Below are 22,800 nucleotides of genomic sequence, written 5' to 3'. Positions count from 1 at the left end.
AGTCACTGATCTGTGCTCAAAGCATACCTAAAGAACTCAGCAATCATCCTTGATCGCTCAGTTCTCGGTGTAGAACTGGCAAGGGACAGCTGCATCATTGGATCGATGCTGCAGCCATCAACGTGAGTATGTAGGTTTGTTTTTCAGAATTCCCACACTTTTTAATTAGACTTGCTATTTATACTTGATGAAAATTGTGTTTGCAATTATTGTTATCTAAGACTCAATCTTTATCTGCTGGAATCTGCTAACTTTTTGCATGTCTTTGCTGTGGGTTACTGTACTTTGCACATTGCCATTGTTCAATATGCCACATTTCTGTTTAGTAATGATATATGTTCGTAACAGGTGTGGAGAATAAATACAACACAAAACATTATTTATGTGAATGGCTCTGTTCCTGGGCACAGCAACTGTTTAGTTAAGGTAAGTTTTGATCTTCACCAGAATTACCAGAGATTGTAATTTGTGGTCCATTATGAAAAATTCCACTTTAGACATACCCATTATGTAATATGTTCATACCCATTATGTAATATGTTGTTATATATTTTTTAGTGTGTACAGATGTACATGTATAGGAGGTATATGTATATCAATGTTTTAAGATCCGTAAAATTATTATGGAAGAACTAGGAGAGGATCCAACAGCTTACCATCTGGCTCCTGTGTCATCCAATCAGTACAAACGATCACTTGCAAAGCACTTACTAAATGCAGCGAAGGCATGCATTCCTTTGTACTGGCGGCAGACAAGCCCACCCCCGGTGTGTGTGTGGTTATGCAAAATTTCTGAAAAACCTACACGATAGAAAAAATACTTGCCTCTGCCAATGGTAAGGAGAAACAATTTTGCAAAACGTGGTTTTATAGGAGAGGTTGCACCTTCTCTTTTAAGTACACAGCAGGCCTCTATAGCCAGTTCGAACCTGCAACATACAGTATCTCTCAAAAGTAAGTACACCCCTCACATTTTTGTAAATATTTTATTATATCTTTTCATGTGACAACACTGAATAAATTACGCTTTGCTACAATGTAAAGTAGTGAGTGTACAGCTTGTATAACTGTAAATTTGCTGTCCCCTCAAAATAACTCAACACACAGCCATTAATGTCTAAACCGCTGGCAACAAAAGTGAATACACCTCTAAGTGAAAATGTCCAAATTGGGACCAATTAGCCATTTTCCCTCCCCGGTGTCATGTGACTCGTTTAGTTTTACAAGGTCTTAGGTGTGAATGGGGAGCAGGTGTGTTAATTTTGGTGTTATTGCTCTCACTCTCTCATACTGGTCACTGGAAGTTTAACCTGGCACCTTATGGCAAAGAACTCTCTGAGGATCTGAAAAAAAGAATTGTTGCTCTACATAAAGGTGGCCTAGGCTATAAGAAGATTGCCGAGCATGGTGGCCAAGACCATACAGTGGTTTAACAGGACAGGTTCCACTTAGAACAGGCTTTGCCATGGTCGACCAAAGAAGTTGAGTGCACGTGCTCAGTGCCATATCCAAAGGTTGTCTTTGGGAAATAGACGTATGAGTGCTGCCAGCATTGCTGCAGATGTTGAAGGGGTGGGGGGGTTAGCCTTTCAGTGCTTAGACCATACGCCACACATTGCATCAAATTGGTCCGCATGGCTGTTATCTCAGAAGGAAGCCTTTTCTAAAGATGATGCACGAAAGCCCACAAACAGTTTGCTGAAGACAAGCAGGCTAAGGACATGAATTACTGGAACCATGTCCTGTGGTCTGAGACCAGGATAAACTTATTTGGTTCAGATGGTGTCAAGTGCGTGTTGCTGCAACCAGGTGAGGAGTACAAAGATGAGTGTGTCTTGCCTACAGTCATGCATGGTGGTGGGATTGTCATGGTCTGGGGCTGTATGAGTGCTGCCGGCACTGGGGACCTACAGTTCATTGAGGGAACCATGAATGCCAACATGTACTGTGACATACTGAAGCAGAGCATGATCCCCTCCTCTCGAAGACTGGGCTGCAGGGCAGTATTGCAACATAACCCCAAACACACCTCCAAGACGACCACTGCCTTGCTAAAGAAGCTGAGGGTAAAGGTGATGGACTGGCCAAGCATGTCTCCAGACCTAAACCCTTTTGAGCATCTGTGAGGCATCCTCAAACGGAAGTTGGAGGAGTGCAAGGTCTCTAACATCCAGCAGCTCTGTGATGTCGTCATGGAGGAGTGGAAGAGGACACCAGTGGCAACCTGTGAAGCTCTGGTGAACGCCATACCCAAGAGGGTTAAGGCGGTGCTGTAAAATAATGGTGGCCAAATATTGACACTTTGGGCCCAATTTGGACATTTTCACTTAGGGGTGTACTCACTTTTGTTGCCAGCGGTTTAGACATTAATGGCTGTGTGTTGAGTTATTTTGAGGGGACACTGTTATACAAGCTGTACACCCACTACTTTACATGGTAGCAAAGTGTAATTTCTTCAGTGTTGTCGCATGAAAAGATATAATAAAATATTTACAAAAATGCAAGGGGTGTACTCACTTTTGTGAGATACTGTACTTCCAAACAGCGGTAACTAGGGTGCATCAGACTCTGGCCCTCTGGAAATTCAGCCATAGCTGTCTGAGGGGATACCGACACCCCTCTATTACCAAAATCTTTAGAAGTTCCCCAAGTGGTTTTTAAACAGCTGCCCCACCCCCTGTTACTTTGACTTTCTCCTACGCTCTCTCTCCTTTTTTTTCTTCTTTTTTCCTTGTGCCCGGGCATTATTGCAGATGCCTAGAATGTGACAAACGTACCCTTCACTTTCATGATGAGCCCTTTCTGACTTTCCATAACCAGGAGAGTTGGTTTTTGATTGTTGTTGTATGGGTTACGTCGTCATCGCTTTGTAAAACCTTTTGGTGGCTGTTTGGTACTTACTGTAACTTTTTCTCAGTTACTTTTACTGCCACATTACACAAGGTATATTTTTACAGCTAGGTTGGTACCCAACTCAGTGGTTCAGTTTCATGCAGCTCTCTGACACCCGGGTTCACATCCTGCCAGGGACGCTTAACTCCCTGGCTTCTGACCAAATTGTTATGTGTATGCTTGTACACTGAATAAAACGTCCTTTGGACAGAGACCAATGTGAATGGTTCTATGTATTTTGTAAATTCCTAACATATAAATGCAGAAAGTTTGTGAACTGTCGGTAAAAACTAAATTTGCATCTTAATGGAGAGATGTGGGATAGCAAAAAATAAAACATACATCCTCACCTTTATGGCTGCAGCTTTCCCACTGCCAGCTCTAAGGCTAAGAACTGAGTGATCACATGGCTGCTGGTCACTCAGTTCTTCACGGAGTGGGGAGCAGTGACTGTCAGTCACCATCTCTCTGCTCTGCCCCTCCTGTGCTAACTGGGAGGGGGCTGAAGCAGTTGGAGGGGGAGGGAGCAGCTGGCTCAGGCTCTCAGCAGTAAACTGAGGGGCTGAGCCAGTTGCCAGTCAGGCATCTAGGTGGATCCCTGCAGAGCCTGGAGCCCCTTTGTGATGTCCGCTAACAACAGACTTTAGCCCACTATTGCCTGATTCTGGGTCGCAGAAGTACAGAACTATGTGCACTCCTGTGTCCCAAAAGGCTTTGGCCATACTTCTCTTTTGAGCTGACCATACACTGTAATGTAATACTGCATTGACCTTGCAGTAAAATTCAAGGTCCACTTATGTGCTGCCCTTCCCTGCTGTCAAAATGCTGTATTACAGTAATAAAAAAAACACTGGGCGTAAAAAAACAAAAACAAAGACCTGCCTTACTCTCAGGCTTCCGGCGGGCTTGCCTAGATGAGGTTATGCAAGTGGGAATTCTTGTGGGATGATGAAAAATATAAGGATCCCATATTCTGCAAGAACACACTACTGTATTGTCCTCTTGCAAGAATTGGGTTGCTGAGCTTTCCCAGGATCCCTCTGTGATGCCCAGTGACAGGAATCTGAAGCAAGGAGAGTATTTTAATGCATTTTCTTCCAATGTGTTTTTTTATTTCTTTTCCGTAGTGCGGTGTTTTGTGAGCAGGGGGATGGCTGCAGCCACATATGCGAACCTTGCATTTTAGTACAAGGTCCGCTTTAACGAGGTTCAGCTCAGCAAATCTCCTTTCTCACATGCGGTTTCGCTGAAGGGGAGTATCTTTGCCTTTTCAAGGACCTCATAAATGCTTACTGTTTGTGTTCTGGGAACTGGATATACATATGGTATAGAAACCTGATCTCACTTGAATAGAGAGAGAGAGGATAATGTCGCCAAAAAAAACTGAAACAGTTATATATGTATTTTATTTCTGAAGGCTGGAAAATAACATCTGTGTTTTAAAATAATTTGAATCAGTTTTCTTGTCTGTGTGAGGATGGTGCAATAGAGCAATTAAAAAGTGGTATCCCATACTAACCATTCTGTTTTTGTAGCAAGAGCAGAGGAAAATAAATTCTAATTGGTAAAGTTGATCCAGGAGAAATTTGATTGCCTCTCTGGGATCAGGAAGGAATTGTTTCCCCTACTGTAGCAAATTGGATCCTGCTTTTCTGTTTTTTTGGGGGTTTTTTCGCCTTCCTCTGGATCAACTGTGGGTATATGGGATTGTATGATATTTTTTATTTTATTTATTTATTATGGTTGAACTTGTGTCTTTTTTTCAATCTGACTAACTATGTAACTATGTACAGTGGGGATGGAAAGTATTCAGACCCCCTTAAATTTTTCACTCTTTGTTATATTGCAGCCATTTGCTAAAATCATTTAAGTTCATTTTTTTCCTCATCAATATACACACAGCACCCCATATTGACAGAAAAACACAGAATTGTTGACATTTTGGTAGATTTATAAAAAAAGAAAAACTGTGAAATATCACATGGTCCTAAGTATTCAGACCCTTTGCTGTGACACTCATATATTTAACTCAGGTGCTGTCCATTTCTTCTGATCATCCTTGAGATGGTTCTACACCTTCATTTGAGTCCAGCTGTGTTTGATTATACTGATTGGACTTGATTAGGAAAGCCACACACCTGTCTATATAAGACCTTACAGCTCACAGTGCATGTCGGAGCAAATGAGAATCATGAGGTCAAAGGAACTGCCTGAAGAGCTTAGAGAAAGAATTGTGGCAAGGCACAGATCTGGCCAAGGTTACAAAAAAATTTCTGCTGCACTTCAGGTTCCTAAGAACACAGTGGCCTCCATAATCCTCAAATGGAAGACGTTTGGGATGACCAGAACCCTTCCTAGAACTGGCCGTCTGGCCAAACTGAGCTATCAGGGGAGAAGAGCCTTGGTGAGAGAGGTAAAGAAGAACCCAAAGATCACTGTGGCTGAGCTCCAGAGATGCAGTCGGGAGATGGGAGAAAGTTGTAGAAAGTCAACCATCACTGCAGCCCTCCACCAGTCAGGGCTTTATGGCAGAGTGGACAGACAAAAGCCTCTCCTCAGTGCAAGACACATGAAAGCCTGCATGGAGTTTGCTAAAAAAAACACCTGAAGGACTCCAAGATGGTGAGAAATAAGATTCTTTGGTCTGATGAGACCAAGATAGAACTTTTTGGCCTTAATTCTAAGCGGTATGTGTGGAGAAAACCAGGCACTGCTCATCACCTGTCCAGTACAGTCCCAACAGTGAAGCATGGTGGTGGCAGTATCATGCTGTGGGGGTGTTTTTCAGCTGCAGGGACAGGACGACTGGTTGCAATCAAGGGAAAGATGAATGCGGCCAAGTACAGGGATATCCTGGACGAAAACCTTCTCCAGAGTGCTCAGGACCTCAGACTGGGCGAAGGTTTACCTTCCAACAAGACAATGACCCTAAGCACACAGCTAAAATAACGAAGGAGTGGCTTCACAACAACTCCATGACTGTTCTTGAATGGCCCAGCCAGAGCCCTGACTTAAACCCAAATGAGCATCTCTGGAGAGACCTACTGTAAAAATGACTGTCCACCAATGTTTACCATCCAACCTGACAGAACTGGAGAGGATCTGCAAGGAGGAATGACAGAGGATCCCCAAATCCAGATGTAAAAAACTTGTTGCATCTTTCCCAAAAAGACTCATGGCTGTATTAGATCAAAAAGGTGCTTCTACTAAATACTGAGCAAAGGATCTGAAACCTTAGGACCATGTGATATTTCAGTTTTTCTTTTTTAATAAATCTGCAAAAATGTCAACAATTCTGTGTTTTTCTGTCAATATGGGGTGTGTACATTAATGAGGAAAAAATGAACTTAAATGATTTTAGCAAATGGCTACAATATAACAAAGAGTGAAAAATTTAAGGGGGTCTGAATACTTTCCGTCCCCACTGTAATTGGTTATTAGTTATTGTAGCTTCATACTTTTAAATTCTGTGACAATAACAGTGGATCTTAAAATGCAGAATAAAAGTCTCATTGTGGGCCACTTTAGTCTTTTGAAGCTCCAATGTTAGGATATTTTTGCTGTTGATGCTAAAATATGCTTTGCAATCTCTTTATATTGTTTTAAGATTTCACAATAATGTGGACCTGGTATGTTCTGCAGCAGCTTGGCTTATAAAAAAGTTACAAAGTTTTACATTTCCAAGGAAGGATGTCACCTGGGCTAGTAGTTTATTCACTCTTGTAGGCAGCATGCCAAGCCAAATGGGGCTTAGAGGCTGATCACTGACTGATTCAACCATCTTCTGCAAAGTGAAACATCTACAGTATTTTGGTACATTAATATATTTGTGGAGATTTATATGGCTGTATAAATACCAAAACATTCTCCGTGGATTTATCTTAAAATGATTGTCCCATACCACCATTACGCATCAATCAATCAATGGTTAAAGAAACTCAAAACTGTCTGCTAGGTATTACACACATTCAACTTTATTTATAAAATATAAAGTGTATGTAAATCAACTGTCACCCAGTTGTGCTTGTGTGTTGTCGCCCTGTTGTGTGTGCCTCTAGCTGAAGCTATAAGCAATCATGTTGACACACATTGCTCTGCTGGTCAGAAAGCCAGTGCAGAACAATCATGTGCAACTGATGTTAGAACAGGTTATTGTGCACAAGAAGTGGCTTAAAGTAGAACCATGGCCTCACAAAGAAATATGCAGTGCCTCACTTAATTTTAAAGTGATTGTTAAGGTAGAAGATTTTTTTTATCATAATATATTCTATTCATTAAGTTAAAAAACCTTCTATGTATTATACTTACCTGAGCCCATTCTAGATCCAGAGCTGTGCATAAGAGCAGAACCTGTGCTCTTTCCTGGCAGGGCAGATTGAGAGCAGCGGGAGCCAATGCCTCCCGTTGCTCTCAATCAAATCCTGTGATCGGGTGGGGCTGAGCCTTACTCTCTGTGTCAATGAATGCAGACATCGCGCCTCGGGATCGAGCCTGCAGGTGTGCTACAACAGGAAGCGGCTTTTTATGGTGGCACACCGAGAAGAGGAGAAGGTTAGGAGCTTCAACAGGGGACCCGAGAAGTATAACACGCTTGTTGTTAAAGTAAAAAAATAAAATAATGAATTTTTATTCAATAATGTAATCAAATCAAAAACACTGAAATTTGCTCAGTCGCAGAATTGTTGCTGTCATCACTTTTAATGTCTGATGATAAATTTCCCCACGAATCACTATCGCTCAATTCTGCGAGTGATTCTTATTTACTATCACTGTTTTCTAGCTAAAACCGATTTTGACGTAAAGGGACGGTTTTGGTTGCTATGGACAATCTCAAGTTTCCAGGCTGAAAGAACAGTATATATAATATAAAACTGCATGCAGGGCACTGGAAAAAGCACTAGGGCCAAAAGGGATGTGAAAGGATTTGATACAGTAATATAATATGTAAGATTACAGTGTACTGTATGTGTTATCTTTTTTTCACTTTTTTTTAAATTCCCGCCGGCTCCACCCCCATGCATCGCGAGGCTCGCAGGGTGCGGAGCCCGGAACACAGTACATTGGGCGGAGGATCCGGACACAGCGGGGGGACATCGCAGGATCCTGGGGACAAGGTAAGTAACCTGTACCAGGATCCTGCGATGCAATCCCGAGAGTGTCTCAGGGGTTACCGCTAATGGTACTGAAATTTAACCCCGAGACACTCTCGGGATTACCGCCAGGGAGGTTAATGTACAGGTAACATATAGTGGAAAGATGGCGATGAAGGTGTTAATGTACAGTTATGTAGGATAAGGGATCTGAGACAGGCTAAGGCTGACATACAGTATATTGTAATGGGATGAATGACACTAGAGGGGTAGGTTTTAATAGTGTTGGCACCGTTACTGGATTACACTGATGCTGGGCAGGTGGCTTTCTTTCTGCTCACACATCGATCGGTGTGTGAGTGTAAAGAATGCTTCCTGATCACCAGCCAGTAAGTGAGACATGGCTGCTAACGGCAGCCTTTTTGTTTACTTTCTGTGATGCTGTGATTGGATACAGTGATCAACTGGTAAAGACCCAGTGAGAGCATCTGTACTTTTTTGCCTGTGATCCGCTGTGTCTAATCACAACAAGATAACAAGACACTGCGCATGCAGGCACAATTACAGGAGCTCAGTTCCTGGAGGACAGTATATGTATAGTGGGCAAGTCCGCAAGTGGTTAAAGAGGCTGGAGGCTCATCAGCACTAAGATGGGAAAAAAATGTGAAAACCATATGTTATGGGAAAAATTACAATTGTTTGTTAATCTCCTTAGCTAGACACCAAGCAGATGTAACATATAGACACTGAATGTATTTTAATTAAATGCAAGCAGTGCATTTATTTGAATTTGAAGGCACCAACCAGTTGTGCTGTATTGCTTGTGTTCTTAAAATTAACATGCAGATAGGAGGAGAGGGCAGAGTCATGAGCTCATCAGTCTACTGCTTCTACTTTCACAGTCCAGTCACAGGCTTGGCTTGGGACAAGACCTGTGTTAGTAAGCTACAGCAGAGAAAATCCGGACTCCTTTTTTGCAAGGCAGAACAGAACTTAATTGACATAAAAACAAATGCTTTGGCAGGTAAAACTCCAGTTAGGGTTTATCTCTACTCCAATACCCCATAAACAATATCCTTATCTTGACATATGTTGGCAAGCTGAGTGCAGCTGTATATATTGTGTATTAATTCTGGAAGTAATTCATAACATATCTGGGTAATAACTTTGTTCATTTTTATGTTGAGTGACAGTTCACATAAGAAAATATGCTGGATTTGTAATGATATAATCTTCATTATGCTGTTTTTGGATATACAAGGATATTTGCAATCATGTGGCGGACAGAAAATGAGCAGCATTATTTATTGATGTTGCTAATTTCCTGTCCTTCATATGGTTGCAAACATCCTTATATAACCAAAAGCACAATGAAGTTTTTATTGTTCAAGATTCAGTGTTTTTTCTTATGCGTACAGCCACCTAATATGGATGGATCAAGATAACCCAGATGTATTGTGCGTGCTTGTTTCAGGATCAGTTTGCAGTGTATGCTGTCCCTACACAGGTAATTTATTCTACAATTACACTAGCATAACTAATGCATATCCCTGTGTTACTTACATACAGTATCTCACAAAAGTGAGTACACCCCTCACATTTTTGTAAATAATTTATTATATCTTTTCATGTGACAACACTGAAGAAATGACACTTTGCTATAATGTAAAGTTGTGGGTTTACAGCTTGTATAAAAGTGTAAAGGTGCTATCCCCTCAAAATAACTCAACACACAGCTATTCATGTCTAAACAGCTGCCAACAAAAGTAAGTACACCCCTAGATGAATGTCCAAATTGGGCACAAAGTGTCAATGTTTTGTGTGGCCACCATTAGTCTCCTCACGCATCACTAACTTACTAACCGACATATCTGTATGGATGTCACACCACTTCCTCAAACTCAACTTGTCCAAAACCGAGCTTACACTGCTTTAACCCTCTTGGGCGTGGAGTTCACCATAGCTTTACAGCTTGCCACTGGAGTCCTCTTCCACTCCTCCATGACAACATTACAGAGCTAGTGAATGTTAGAGACCTTGCTCTCCTCCACCCTCCATTTGAGGATGCCCCATAGATTCTCAGTAAGGTTTAGGTCTGAAGACATGCTTGGCCAGTCCATCACCTTTACCCTCAGCTTCTTTAGCAAGGCAGTGGTCATCTTGGAGGTGTGTTTGGGGTCGTTATCATGTTGGATTACTGCCCTGCGGCCTGGTCCCTGAAGGGGCGGGTTCTGCTTCAGTATGTCACTGTACATGTTGTTATTCATGGTTCCCTCAATTAACTGTAGCTCCTCAGTGTCGGCAGCACTCATGCAGCCCCAGACCATGACACTCCCACCACCATGCTTGACTGTAGGCAAGACACATTTGTCTTTGCACTCCTCATCTGTTTGCCGCCACACACGCCTGACACCATCTGAACCAAATACGTTTATCTTGGTCTCATCAGACCACAGGACATGGTTCCAGTAATCCATGTCCTTAGTCTGCTTGTCTTCAGCAAACTGTTTGCGTGCTTTCTTGTGCATCATCTTTAGAAGAGGCTTCCTTCTGGGACGACAGCCATGCAGACCAATTCGATGCAGTGTGCGGCGTATGGTCTGAGCACTGACAGGCTGACCCCCCACCCCTTCGACCTCTGCAGCAATGCTGGCAGGGCTCATACCTCTATTTCCCAAATACAACCTCTGAATATGATGCTGAGCACATGCGCTGAACTTCTTTGGTCGACCATGGCGAGGCCTGTTCTGAGTGGAACCTGCCCTGTTAAACCACTGTATGGTCTTGACCACCATGCTGCAGCTCAGTTTCAGGGTCTTGGCAATCTTCTTATAGCCTAGGCCATCTTTATTTAGAGCAACACTTCTTTTCTTTTTTTCAGATCCTCAGAGAGTTCTTTGCCATGAGGTGCCATGTTGAACTTCCAGTCACCAGTATGGGAGAGTAAGAGCGATAACACCAACTTTAACACACCTGCTCCCCATTCACACCTGAGACCTGATAACACTAACGAGTCACATGACATCGGGGAGGGAAAATGGGTAATTGGGCCCAATTTAGACATTTTCACTTATTTTCACTTTTGTTGCCAGCGGTTTAGACATTAATGGCTGTGTGTTGAGTTATTTTGAGGGATAGCAAAATTACACTGTTATACAAGCTGTACACTCACTACTTTACATTGTAGCAAAGTGTCATTTCTTCAGTGTTGTCAGATGAAAAGATATAATAAAATATTTACAAAAATGTGAGGGGTGTACTCACTTTTGTGAGATACTGTGTGTGTGTGTGTATATATATATATATATATATATATATATATATATATATAAAATTAGGGCTGGGGAAGAAATCAATTTGATTTTTATTTTCACCAGGACCGGCGCTGACACCGCGCTGGTCCTGAGGAGCTGCGGGCAGGAGTTTTTAGGCGAGGCCGCAGCTTCGGCCTGGTCCATGAGGCCGGACTCCGCGGACTAGGCAGAAGCCGCGGCCTCGCCTAAAAACTCCTGCCCACAGCTTCTCAGGACCGGCACGGTGTCCATCAAAAAAAAAGATTGGATTCAAATCGAGTTTTTTTTTTTTTTTTTTAAATCGCAGATTTTTTTTTTTTTTTGGAGAAATTCGCCCAGCTCTAATATACAGTTGTATGCAAAAGTTAAGGAACCCCTGACAATTTCCATGATTGTCATTTATAAATATTTGGGTGTTTGGATCAACAATTTCATTTTGATCTATCAAATAACTTAAGGACACAGTAATATTTCAGTAGTCAAATTAGGTTTATTGGATTAACAGAAAATGCGCAATATGCATCAAAACAAAATTAGACAGGTGCATAAATTTGGGCACCACAGCAGAAAAATCACATCAATATTTAGTAGAGCCTCCTTTAGCAGAAATAACAGCCTCTAGACGCTTCCAATAGCCTGTAATGAGTGTCTGGATACTGGATGAATGTTTTTTGGACCATTCCTCCTTACAAAACCTCTCCAGTTCTTTCGCATAACTCTCCCATACAGCTTCTCCCTGAATTGTTGAAGGATGCACAGTGACACCATCTGCAGCAAGTTGATGTTGTAGGTCTTTGGAGGTGGTCCGTGGGCTGTTTTTGATTGCTCACCATCCTTCGCCTTTGCCTCTCCAATATTTTATGTGGCCTGCCACTTCTGGCCTTAACAAGAACTGTGCCTGTGGTCTTCCATTTCCTCACTATGTTCCTCACAGTGGACACTGACAGCTTATATCTCTGTGATAACTTTTTGTAGCCTTCCCCTAAACCATAATGTAGAACAATCTTTGTTTTCGGGTAATTTAAGAGTTGTTTTGAGACCCTCATGTTGCCACTCTTCAGAGGAGAGTCAAAGAAAACAACAACTTGCAATTGGCCACCTTGAATACCTTTTCTCATGATTGGATGCACCTGTCTATGAAGTTCAAGGCTTAATGAGCTCACCAAAGCAATTGTGTGTTCCAATTAATCAGTGCTATAAGTAGTTACAGGTATTCAAATCTACAAAATAACAAGGATGCCCAAATTTATGCACCTGTCTAATTTCGTTTCGATGCTTATTGCGCATAAACCTCATTTCACTACTAAAATATTACTGTGTCCTTCAGTTATTTGCTGATCCAAACTCCCAAATATTTATAAATGACAGTCATGGAAATTGTCAGGGGTTCCTAAACTTCTGCATACGACTGTGTATATGTATGTATATGTATGTATGTATGTATATATATATATATATATATATCTCCCATTATAAAGAAACTTGTTAAGGGGTGTCCTAATATAGCTTTCTCATTCGTTCATTGACAGTCACAGCGCTTCCTTATTCACTACCATAGGATTATATCGCCCCCTACAGGAGTAGGACACTAGGCAGAAAAAAGACTTGGCTACACCCATGGGCAGTCCTAGGTGATATACACCCCCCTCTCTGCTATAGGCCTTCAGTTTTGAGGCATTTGCAGATCCGCGCTTCCTGCGGTGGCCCTCCACTAATTTAGGCTGTGGTTTTGCGGCCTACCGAGCACTCAAGGCGGGCAGCCAAAAATTTAGGCCGTAGCTTTTGCGGCCTACCAACTGGGCGATGTACGAAGCGGCCCCAGAGCGGGCGGTGGAGGTCTCCGCTTTCCGTTGCGGGCATCCACCCGCCTTCCTTGGCTCTAGCCTGGTCCAGTCCCCCCGCAGACCTGTGCACTCACGGCGGGCGGCCTGCTAGTGCGCACGGCCACACCGGATGCCGACTTCCAGAGGGAGGGCGCTGTGGGGGCTCTGAGGGCGACCCCCTTTTTGGGGGGTTGTTTAAGTGGGCCCCCTGTGAGGGGCCTTAGTGGATGTCCCCTATGAGGGGCCAATTTTGTGGCACTGAAATAAAAAAGTTCAGGGGCTCTTTAGCATCCTCGCCTTGTCAGAGGAGCTTGTCTCAGCACAACTATGAGTTTTCATACAGCCTGGATAGGTTATGGCTCATGTTTTGGTTTAGATGCAGCCCTCCACGTGACTTGCATACAAATGTGGCCCTTGGGCCGTCTACGTTGGACACCACTGGTCTATAGCTTCCACCTTTTTCTTTCAAAATGTCCGTCATCTGTCCATCCAATAAATAACACATGATGCATGAGTTTATAGCTGGTGACACTGTTCCCAATTCCCCAGGGTCACATAGAGACATTTACGTTTGAGAGTTTTTACTCTTGGTTGTCTTCCTTGGCACATGAAAAAATAAAAAAATAAAAACAGTTCATCTATATCAAATACTATTTATTGGGTTTTTTGCAATTAACATTCACAATCTACAAACAGCACATGGTTTTGCAAACCTCGTTACAGTAAAGAAACGATCTATGTATAGTAAGGGTCCACAATTTTGCTAGTTATCGTAGCATAGTACAACATGTTCACAGTTACATGTTCAAATCCAATTGTTATATTACAGTTTACTGTATATATAGATTAGGAGATTGGTCTTTTCTACCAAGGTTTCATGCAAATCTATTGTTATCGCCACCTTTTTTCTAGTTTCATAGCTGGTAAGGTTGCATAAAGACAGTAGTCCATCCAGACCAACCTGTGTAATTAGTGTATGTGTTTTTCTGAAGAAGACTACCTACTAACTAAAAACTACCCATTTCAAGAACTACATAAAATGCTTTTACATGTTTTTATCAATTATTAATTTCTTTGTTCACATCAAACAGTTGCCGCCTTTATTTATTCTTGGGTCATTAATAGTACAGCCTTATTTACATTGAAGAGCTGTGTAATAAGCGCCTGAGTAACCAAACCAGGTGTAGACAAATGTGCGTCCCATAGTATTAATTTAGGTTCACCATTCTTCAAAGGTGGGGGGATTAAGATATGTCCATTTCAGAGTTATCTGCTTTTGGGCCACAAAATAAAAGTCTTGATATCAGTGCCAGTATTTCTGGGGGATGTGCCTCATCATCTGTTGCCCCCAAAATACAAATTATAGGTTTAGAGTAATCGTAATCCCAATAATATTATTTATAGCATTTACAATTAGCTTCCAGTACCCATACAGTATAGTTGAGGACACTTCCATAACATATGTAAAGTAAGCAGACACACCCTAACATCTGGTGCATTTGGGGTTGCATAGTTACATTGTTTCACAGTTGGTAAGGGTGAGGGTGAATAAAAACACCAGTTCATCCACTTCAACCGGTGTGGGTGTATTTTTGGCTTTACCACCTCCCATATCCCTGTATATCGTGTTCAATGAGATGCCCAGCTTTTGGAAATTATCAACACTTCCCGGGGACGCCACCAATTGAGCTTCAAAAACTTCATTGGGTGGCCACGTGTCGTCTTGAGCGACCGAAGGCCGAACAGTTTCCTCCCAATGCTTTCCTTTTGTTTTTGTTTTTTTCCTATACTTTTACATTGTTACCTTCTCAAGGACTGCATATTGCGCATTTTCTAGCTGTCAATGCTAAATCTATATAAGTAAATATGGTATGTGTTGGTAGAGATCTTGCTGATACCAGATTTTACAAAGTGCAGGCCTCCCTGCTTTCTCCGGTATTTTCTGTTGAGCTGCTGACACAAGCACAAGTGTCACGGACACAAAATCTGTCAGATGTGCGGAGAGTAGCTAATTTGTATCCTATAAGCGCTTCCAGAGTGTGGTGACAAAAAATAATCTTTACACACAAATCTACACATCTACATATTTTACTTTGCCTTAATTCAGTCTGCATATAGATTTAAACTTAAGGTTACTGGAGTTAAAACTCCAAACAGTGTGAGTCAGTTGTAAATGATATAGCTTCTACACTAAACATTGCCTAAGCACATTTTGTCATCTTGAGCAGCAATAAAGCAGCTCCTATGCTATCACCAGCCAACTCTTCCTGATCAACCCTCTGATTACACAGTTAGTGTAATTGAGAAGCAAAAGTAGGTGGAGTATGTCTTTGACTTAAAATCCCTGCCTATGTGGCCAAATGAACTAAGGCCTCATTCAGATGGGCGCTGACACCCATAGCTTCTGAATGAGCGCCTTGTTTATGCAACCTCAGCTGTCAGATGCTGTGTGGAGGGAGCCCAGTCATTTCTATTGGGGCGCGCCAGCTGCACAGACACAGCGGCTGGTCCCAATTTGATAGCTATGGGTATGAGTGGCTCTGGAAACAAACCCTCACCCGCGTTGCTGTCAACACACATGACGCACTTCAACACATCATGGCGGTCATGATGTCCATTAAAAACAGGCAACAATGCACATTAATTCAAGTCCACATTTTTTGATACATTTACATTAAGAACCTATCAAGATCAGGAGGAAAATAATCAATGCCATGAGCTTTATCTAAGAGCTACAAAGGAGAAAATAAAAATAAGAACAAAACTCGTGCTAAGAGAAATATGTAGTCTGCTGACCCATTTCTGAAAATGCTAGCCGTTTGGCTATCTCGGTCTTTAAAACTTTGAGTTACCGACCTGGAACAAGCATGCAGAACGTAAAGTCAAATGTCTTTTATCTGCAAATTTCTTTTGCTTTAGAAAGCACTGAAATAATTTGATAAGTGGGCATCTTGCGTTTGCAGTAGTGTAGCTCAAGGAATAGCAGTTGCCCCTGGAAGGATGGTACTAGACTGACTGAAGAGTTAATATTAGTTTTTTTTATTTTATGTTCTATTATGTGAGGCATCGAGTGTGTGAGATATGTCATAATAAAATGTTATCTGACCTCAATTAATATTTTGCACTGAGACCTGGCTTTACATCAGTGTTCTTGGATAACCCTCTTTATAAGTTCATTGCAGGTAAGTTTTTAACTGTTTCAGGCAGATGGGTTGAACGTGCATTAACCACTTCCTGGCGGAGGCTCTTTACCACGTGATCAGCCGTGTCCAATCACGGCTGATCAGGATGTAAATAGGAAGAGCCGTTGATCGGCTTTTCCTCACTTGCGTCTGACAGATGCGAGTAGAGGAGAGCCGATCGACGGCTCTCCTGACGGGGGGGTCAGCGCAGCCCCCCCTCAGATGACCACACTGGACCACCAGGGACGGGGGCAACATGTGGATGGCCAGGTATGTACCCCATGGCCATCCACATGTTCAAATGAATGCCCAATCTGTGCCACAAATGGACACTGGCACAAGTATGTACTAACAGACATCAGTGATGCCCAGCAATGCCAACCATCAGTGACATCAGTGCCCACCTATCAGTGCCCATCTGTGCCACCCATAAGTACCCATCAGTGCCACCTATGATTGCCCATCAGTGCCTTCTATCAGTGCCCGTCAGTGCCACCTCATCAGTGCCTGTCAGTGCAGCCATATCAGTGCGCATCATTGAGGGAGAAAACTTACTTATTTACAAACATTTTTAACAGAAACAAAGAAAAACTTGTGGTTTTTTTCAAAATTTTTGTTTTTTTTTATTTGTTGCGCAAAAAATAAAAATCCCAGAGGTGATCAAATTCCACCAAAAGAAAGCTCTATTTGTGGGAACAAAATGATAAAAAATGTGTTTGGTTACAGTGTAGCATGACCGCGCAATTGTCATTCAAATTGCGACAGCAATGAAAGCTGAAAATTGGCCTGGGCAGGAAGGTGTCTAAGTGCCTGGTATTGAAGTGGTTAAAAAGGAAAAAGCCTTGCTTTATTTTCCCTATTCAGTATAAGGAATGCTAACAGTAAGGCTAATGGGCATAAGCGTAATAATAAAAAAAAAAAAAAAAAAACTCCATTCAGATTACTATAGCAGGACTGGACAAATCCCAGGTGCCTGGTCGCCATAGCAACTAGAAATTGCGTCCTGGTGTCTGGGCTTTTGTCAGTCCATTCACTGTCTTAGGGATGCACGATTTGTATCGCCTGATGCCCGAGACATGCAGTTCGGGGCGCTGGGCAGGTATTTTTTTTATTTCTACAATTAACCCCCCCACTATGTATCCCGGACTCTGCTTGCTCATCTGGCACAATGGGCACCACAGGGGAGGGTGGAGAGTGGACATCCACTCTCCTCCCCATCTTGTTCCTGACCGGGAAGCGACATGTATGATGTCACTTCCGGGTCCCCGTACAATTTCCCATGAATTACATTCAGTGTAGCACAGGGGAGACGTGAAGGGTCTTTTAGGCCCTGCATGTCTCATTAACCACTTCATCCCCGGAAGAATTTACCCCCTTCCTGACCAGAGCACTTTTTGCGATTCGGCACTGTGTCGCTTTAACTAACTATTGCGTGGTTGTGCGACGTGGCTCCCAAACAAAACTGACGTCCTTTTTTTCCCACAGAGCTTTCTTTTGATGGTATTTGATCACCCCTGCGCTTTTCATTTTTTGCACTATAAACAAAAAAAGAGCGACAATTTTGAAAAAAACGCATTATTTTTTACTTTTTGCTATTATAAATATCCCCCAAAAATATATAAAAAACATTTTTTTTCTTCAGTTTAGGCCGATACGTATTCTACATATTTTTGGTAAAAAAAAACGCAATAAGCCATTGATTGGTTTGCGCAAAAGTTATAGCGTTTACAAAATAGGGGATAGTTTTATGGCATTTTTATTAACAATTATTTTTTTTTAAATGGCAGCGATTAGCGACTTTTATTGTGCTGGGACATTATGGCGGACACATTGGACATTTTTGACACATTTTTGGGACCATTGTCATTTATACAGCAATCAGTGCTATACAAATGCACTGATTCCTGTGTAAATGACAATGGCAGTGAAGGGGTTAACCACTAGGTGGCAGTGTAGGGGTTAAGTGTGTCCTAGGGGCGTGTTTCTAACTATGAGGGGCATGGCTGTGTGTGACACGTCACTGATCTCTGCTCCGATGACAGAGAGCAGAGATTAGTGACACTGTCACTAGGCAGAACGGGGAGATGCTTGTTTACATTAGCATCTCCCCGTTCTTCCTCCCCGTGAGGCGATCGCGGGTGTCCCCGCGGCGATCGAGTCCACGCGACCTTTTGTCCCCTATGTGATTAAAAAGTAAGTAAAATATTTTATATTTTAATTGTAAAAAATGTAAGTTACACCCAAGCACTTAAACCCCCCCCCCCCCCCCAAAAAAAAAAAAAAGATTTTTAGACCTCACCACCCCCACATACAGTGATGTCCATAAATATTGGGACATCGACACAATTCTAATCTTTTTGGCTCTATACACCACCACAATGGATTTGAAGTGAAACAAGCAAGATGTGCTTTGACTGCAGACTTTCAGCTTTAATTTGAGGGTATTTACATCCAAATCAGGTGAACGGTGTAGGAATTATAACAGTCCCACTTTTTAAGGGACCAAAAGTAATGGGACAATTGGCTGTTCAGCTGTTCCATGGCCGTGTGTGTGTTATTCCCTTATTATCCCATTTACAAGGAGCAGATAAAAGGTCCAGCGTTAATTTCAAGTGTGCTATTTGCATTTGGAATCTGTTGCTGTCAACTCTCAATATGAGATCCAAAGAGCTGTCACTATCAGTGAAGCAAGCCATCATTAGGCTGAAAAAACAAACCCATCAGAGAGATAGCAAAAACATTAGGTGTGGCCAAATCAACTGTTTGGAACATCCTTAAAAAGAAAGAAAGCATCGGTGAGCTCAGCAACACCGAAAGACCCGGAAGACCACGGAAAACAACTGTGGTGGATGACCGAAGAATTCTTTCCCTGGTGAAGAAAATGCCCTTCACAACAGTTGGCCAGATCAAGAACACTCTCCAGGAGGTAGGTGTATGTGTGTCAAAGTCAACAATCAAGAGAAAACTTCACCAGAGTGAATACAGAGGGTTCACCACATGATGTAAACCATTGGTGAGCCTCAAAAACAGGAAGGCCAGATTAGCCAAACAACATCTAAAAAAAGCCCTCACGGTTCTGGAACAACATCCTGTGTACAGATGAGCCCAAGATCAACTTGTACCACAGTGATGGGAAGAGAAGAGTATGGAGAAGGAAAGGAACTGCTCATGATCCAAAGCATACCACCTCATCAGTGAAGCATGGTGGTGATAGTGTCATGGCGTGGGCATGTATGGCTGCCAATGGAACTGGTTCTCTTGTATTTATTGATGATGTGACTGCTGACAAAAGCAGCAGGATGAATTCTGAAGTGTTTCGGGCAATATTATCTGCTCATATTCAGCAAAATGCTTCAGAACTCATTGGACGGCGCTTCACACGCAGATGGACAATGACCCGAAGCATATTGCGAAAGCAACCAAAGACTTTTTTAAGGGAAAGAAGTAGAATGTTATGCAATGGCCAAGTCAGTCACCTGACCTGAATCCGATTGAGCATGCATTTCACTTGCTGAAGACAAAACTGAAGGAAAAATGCCCCAAGAGCTAGCAGGAACTGAAGACAGTTGCAGTAGAGGCCTGGCAGAGCATCACCAGGGATGAAACCCAGCGTCTGGTTATGTCTATGCATTCCAGACTTCAGGCTGTAATTGACTGCAAAGGATTTGCAACCAAGTATTAAAAAGTGAAAGTTTGATGGATGATTGTTAATCTGTCCCATTACTTTTGGTTCCTTAAAAAGTGGGAGGCACATATACAAACTGTTGTAATTCCTACACCGTTCACCTGATTTGGATGTAAATACCCTCAAATTAAAGCTGAAAGTCTGCAGTTAAAGCACATCTTGTTTGTTTCATTTCAAATCCATTTTGGTGGTGTATAGAGCCAAAAAGATTAGAATTGTGTTGATGTCCCAATATTTATGGACCTGACTGTATACGCATGTATGAACGTACATGCCCACGTTGTAGCGCCTATGCATGAAAACGTTAATTGTGATACACATGTTACATGTTGCCATGAGAGCAATAATTCTATCACAATCCTCCTTTGTATCTTTAGACTGATGATCTATAGGGGGGTTTTATAGTGCCACCTATAGAAAATATAGAGTACTGAAGTTTGTCATCATTTCACGGGTGCACAAAAATTTAGGGTTTGACATGTTTGGTATCTGTTTACTTGGTGCAACCTCATCTTTTAAATTTTACCAAAAAAATTGCTAATGTATTCGTTTTTGTGCCCTAAAATTAATTTTTAGTGGTGTTTTTTTTCATGCAAGTTTGCGTTTCCTAGACCTTTGCGATAATATGTGACATCCCTTGAAATTGTCTAGTGAGAAGACTGTCTCATTCTATTGCATTGTACTTGAATGAGACAGCTGTCTGATTTTTAGATAAATAAAAGCCATAAATTACTTATAATTGCCCACCTTTTGAATGCATCAGTGTTCTGTATAATGGAACAAACAAATGGCCACTGCCCCCACCTATAAGTGGCTTTTGCAGCAAGGAGCACATGGAAGGCTGACACATGTCAAACAAAACCAAAGAAAATTCCCAGCTCAACTTACCAACCAGTCTGCAAACAACCAAATTATGTGTTAAAAACAGGGGTTTAGTTTGCACACATTTGCACGTACATTTGTAAACAGCAGAGCCACTTCATGGCACCCCAATATTATCTGCAGCCCTAACGCTAAGTTTTGAGAGCCTTAACAGTGGAAGCACATGCATTGAAATGGATAGGCAGAGGGCCGGTGAGCCGGGAGGGAGCCCACCCGCACAGGTGCACACTGGACAACCAGCATATAGCACAATGGCAGCAAAGCTGTCCAGTGCATCCCCTCACCAGTATTCCAACAGCACAAACGCACTGGACACCTTCACTGCCATTGTACTATATTGTGGGTGTCCATTGTGCCCCTGTGCCTTTTAAGGAGGGATGGACTCCCTTCAAGCTCACATGTCCTGTAACCAAGCTTTCATTCATGCTGAATAAACTAAATTATTAATGTATCTTAAATAGAAAACTATCTTTGAGATAGATTTTTACTCCCAAAAGCATTTTATTAAAATAAATTTGATTTAAATAAAAAAAATCAGGGTTAAACCAAAATAATCTTTTTTTTTTTTTTTATCATTGATTTTTATCCACCCTGCTCAGCGAGGAGGATTCCTCTATCCACCCCGATTGTGGATTGACGGAGGACCTGTTCCATGGTGGGGGTTCTTTTTGTTTATTTCTGTTTTTTGTTTTTCATTCAGCCCACTGGCTAAATTTGAAAAAAAAACTCAAACCATCTATGGCCAGCTTAATGCCCGGTACACAGGATCAGAAAATCGTACGAAGAATACAGATTTCGAAGCAATCGTGTGATAAGGTGATCGTTAGTACAGAGCTTTCGAGAGACGATCAGGACAGTTCATCCGATATTATCTGATCGGAGAAGCACAAATTTATTTTTTTCGTACTAGGTCAGATCGTACAATTTTTGTTTAATCAGTACAGCTGTCCTTTGAAAATGCAATACGAATGCATTACAACACATGACATCACTTCCGAATCTTTATTCTGTCATACGCAAATTTTTGTGACTTTAGTAAACGCATCAGATTCAATCTGAGGTTTGCATGCAAAAGAAAAAGTGGACGATCATTCATCTGATAATCTCATCATGTGTACCAGGCATTAGAGGGGCTAAATCAAGTTCAGCATGTGTTAAATTTAATTTGAGTGGTAAAGGAGGCAAAAAAAAATATCTTCCAATGTGTCCCCACAGTAGGAAAAAATAATTCTTTCCCAGCCAGATTAATTTGCTGGATCAGTCACTCCACTAATGAATCCTACTAATTTTAAACTAGAGATGCTGTTTCTAGTCGAAAAGATACCTAATCAACTTTTACATTTAATGAAGTGAGAGATTTCACCTGATTGGTTACAATGGGCAATTGTCCTATTTTTTCCTTTACAAACATTTATTTCAATTCAGCCTTAGAGAATGTTTCTGTTTCTGTGCCAGGGCATACATTTCATGGGTATTGTGTACTTGTCTGCTTGTGGTTTGGAGAACCTGGGAAATATTGGAACAGGCTTGTAATGAAAAATATATATGTCAGAATAACCGACCGCGCTCCTAAAAATATCCGCTGTTTAAATCTATAAATCAAGCCAGCCTGTGTACAGATTGCACACCTTCATTGTTTTGATACCGTTCCATCTGCTAGAGCTGGTAAATGTTGAATGTTGAGGTGTATAAATTGATAGTTGTGCCGGAGTACCGCATTCTATTCAGATGCATGTCATGAATACAAAGCTGTCAATCTCCTGTCAGACCTTCACTTGGTGAGTGACAGTTCAGGACTCTTCCTCCTATTGGAGACTATGTGTCGTCAGAAGACAAAGAAGTTCTGTAAGAAAATTCCCCTTCTTTTGATTCTTCATACAGGCAGAATTTCTCTTCTCTCCGTTCTGTGATATGTTGAGCTTTGCCATTTGATGGGGATGATGAATTGATTTG

The 22,800-nt window shown here is 41.8% G+C and overlaps 1 protein-coding gene across 3 annotated transcripts in view; it reads left to right on the top strand.

Annotated features, from left to right (window-relative positions):
• MRPL3 (mitochondrial ribosomal protein L3) overlaps nucleotides 1-22,800 on the top strand; it is a 197,071-nt gene that overhangs the window by 148,322 nt on the left and 25,949 nt on the right. For all 3 annotated transcript variants that reach the window (XM_073630340.1, XM_073630341.1, XM_073630342.1), the window contains exon 9: nucleotides 349-426. In XM_073630340.1, coding sequence (XP_073486441.1) covers nucleotides 349-426 — 78 coding nt within the window. The remainder of the gene's footprint in view (nucleotides 1-348; nucleotides 427-22,800) is intronic.

The sequence above is a fragment of the Aquarana catesbeiana genome, linkage group LG05, assembly GCF_042186555.1.
Source record: "Aquarana catesbeiana isolate 2022-GZ linkage group LG05, ASM4218655v1, whole genome shotgun sequence".
Taxonomy (NCBI): Eukaryota; Metazoa; Chordata; class Amphibia; order Anura; family Ranidae; genus Aquarana; species Aquarana catesbeiana.
Note: the sequence above shows the minus strand (reverse complement) of the source record. Positions and strands in the feature narration are given on the sequence as shown.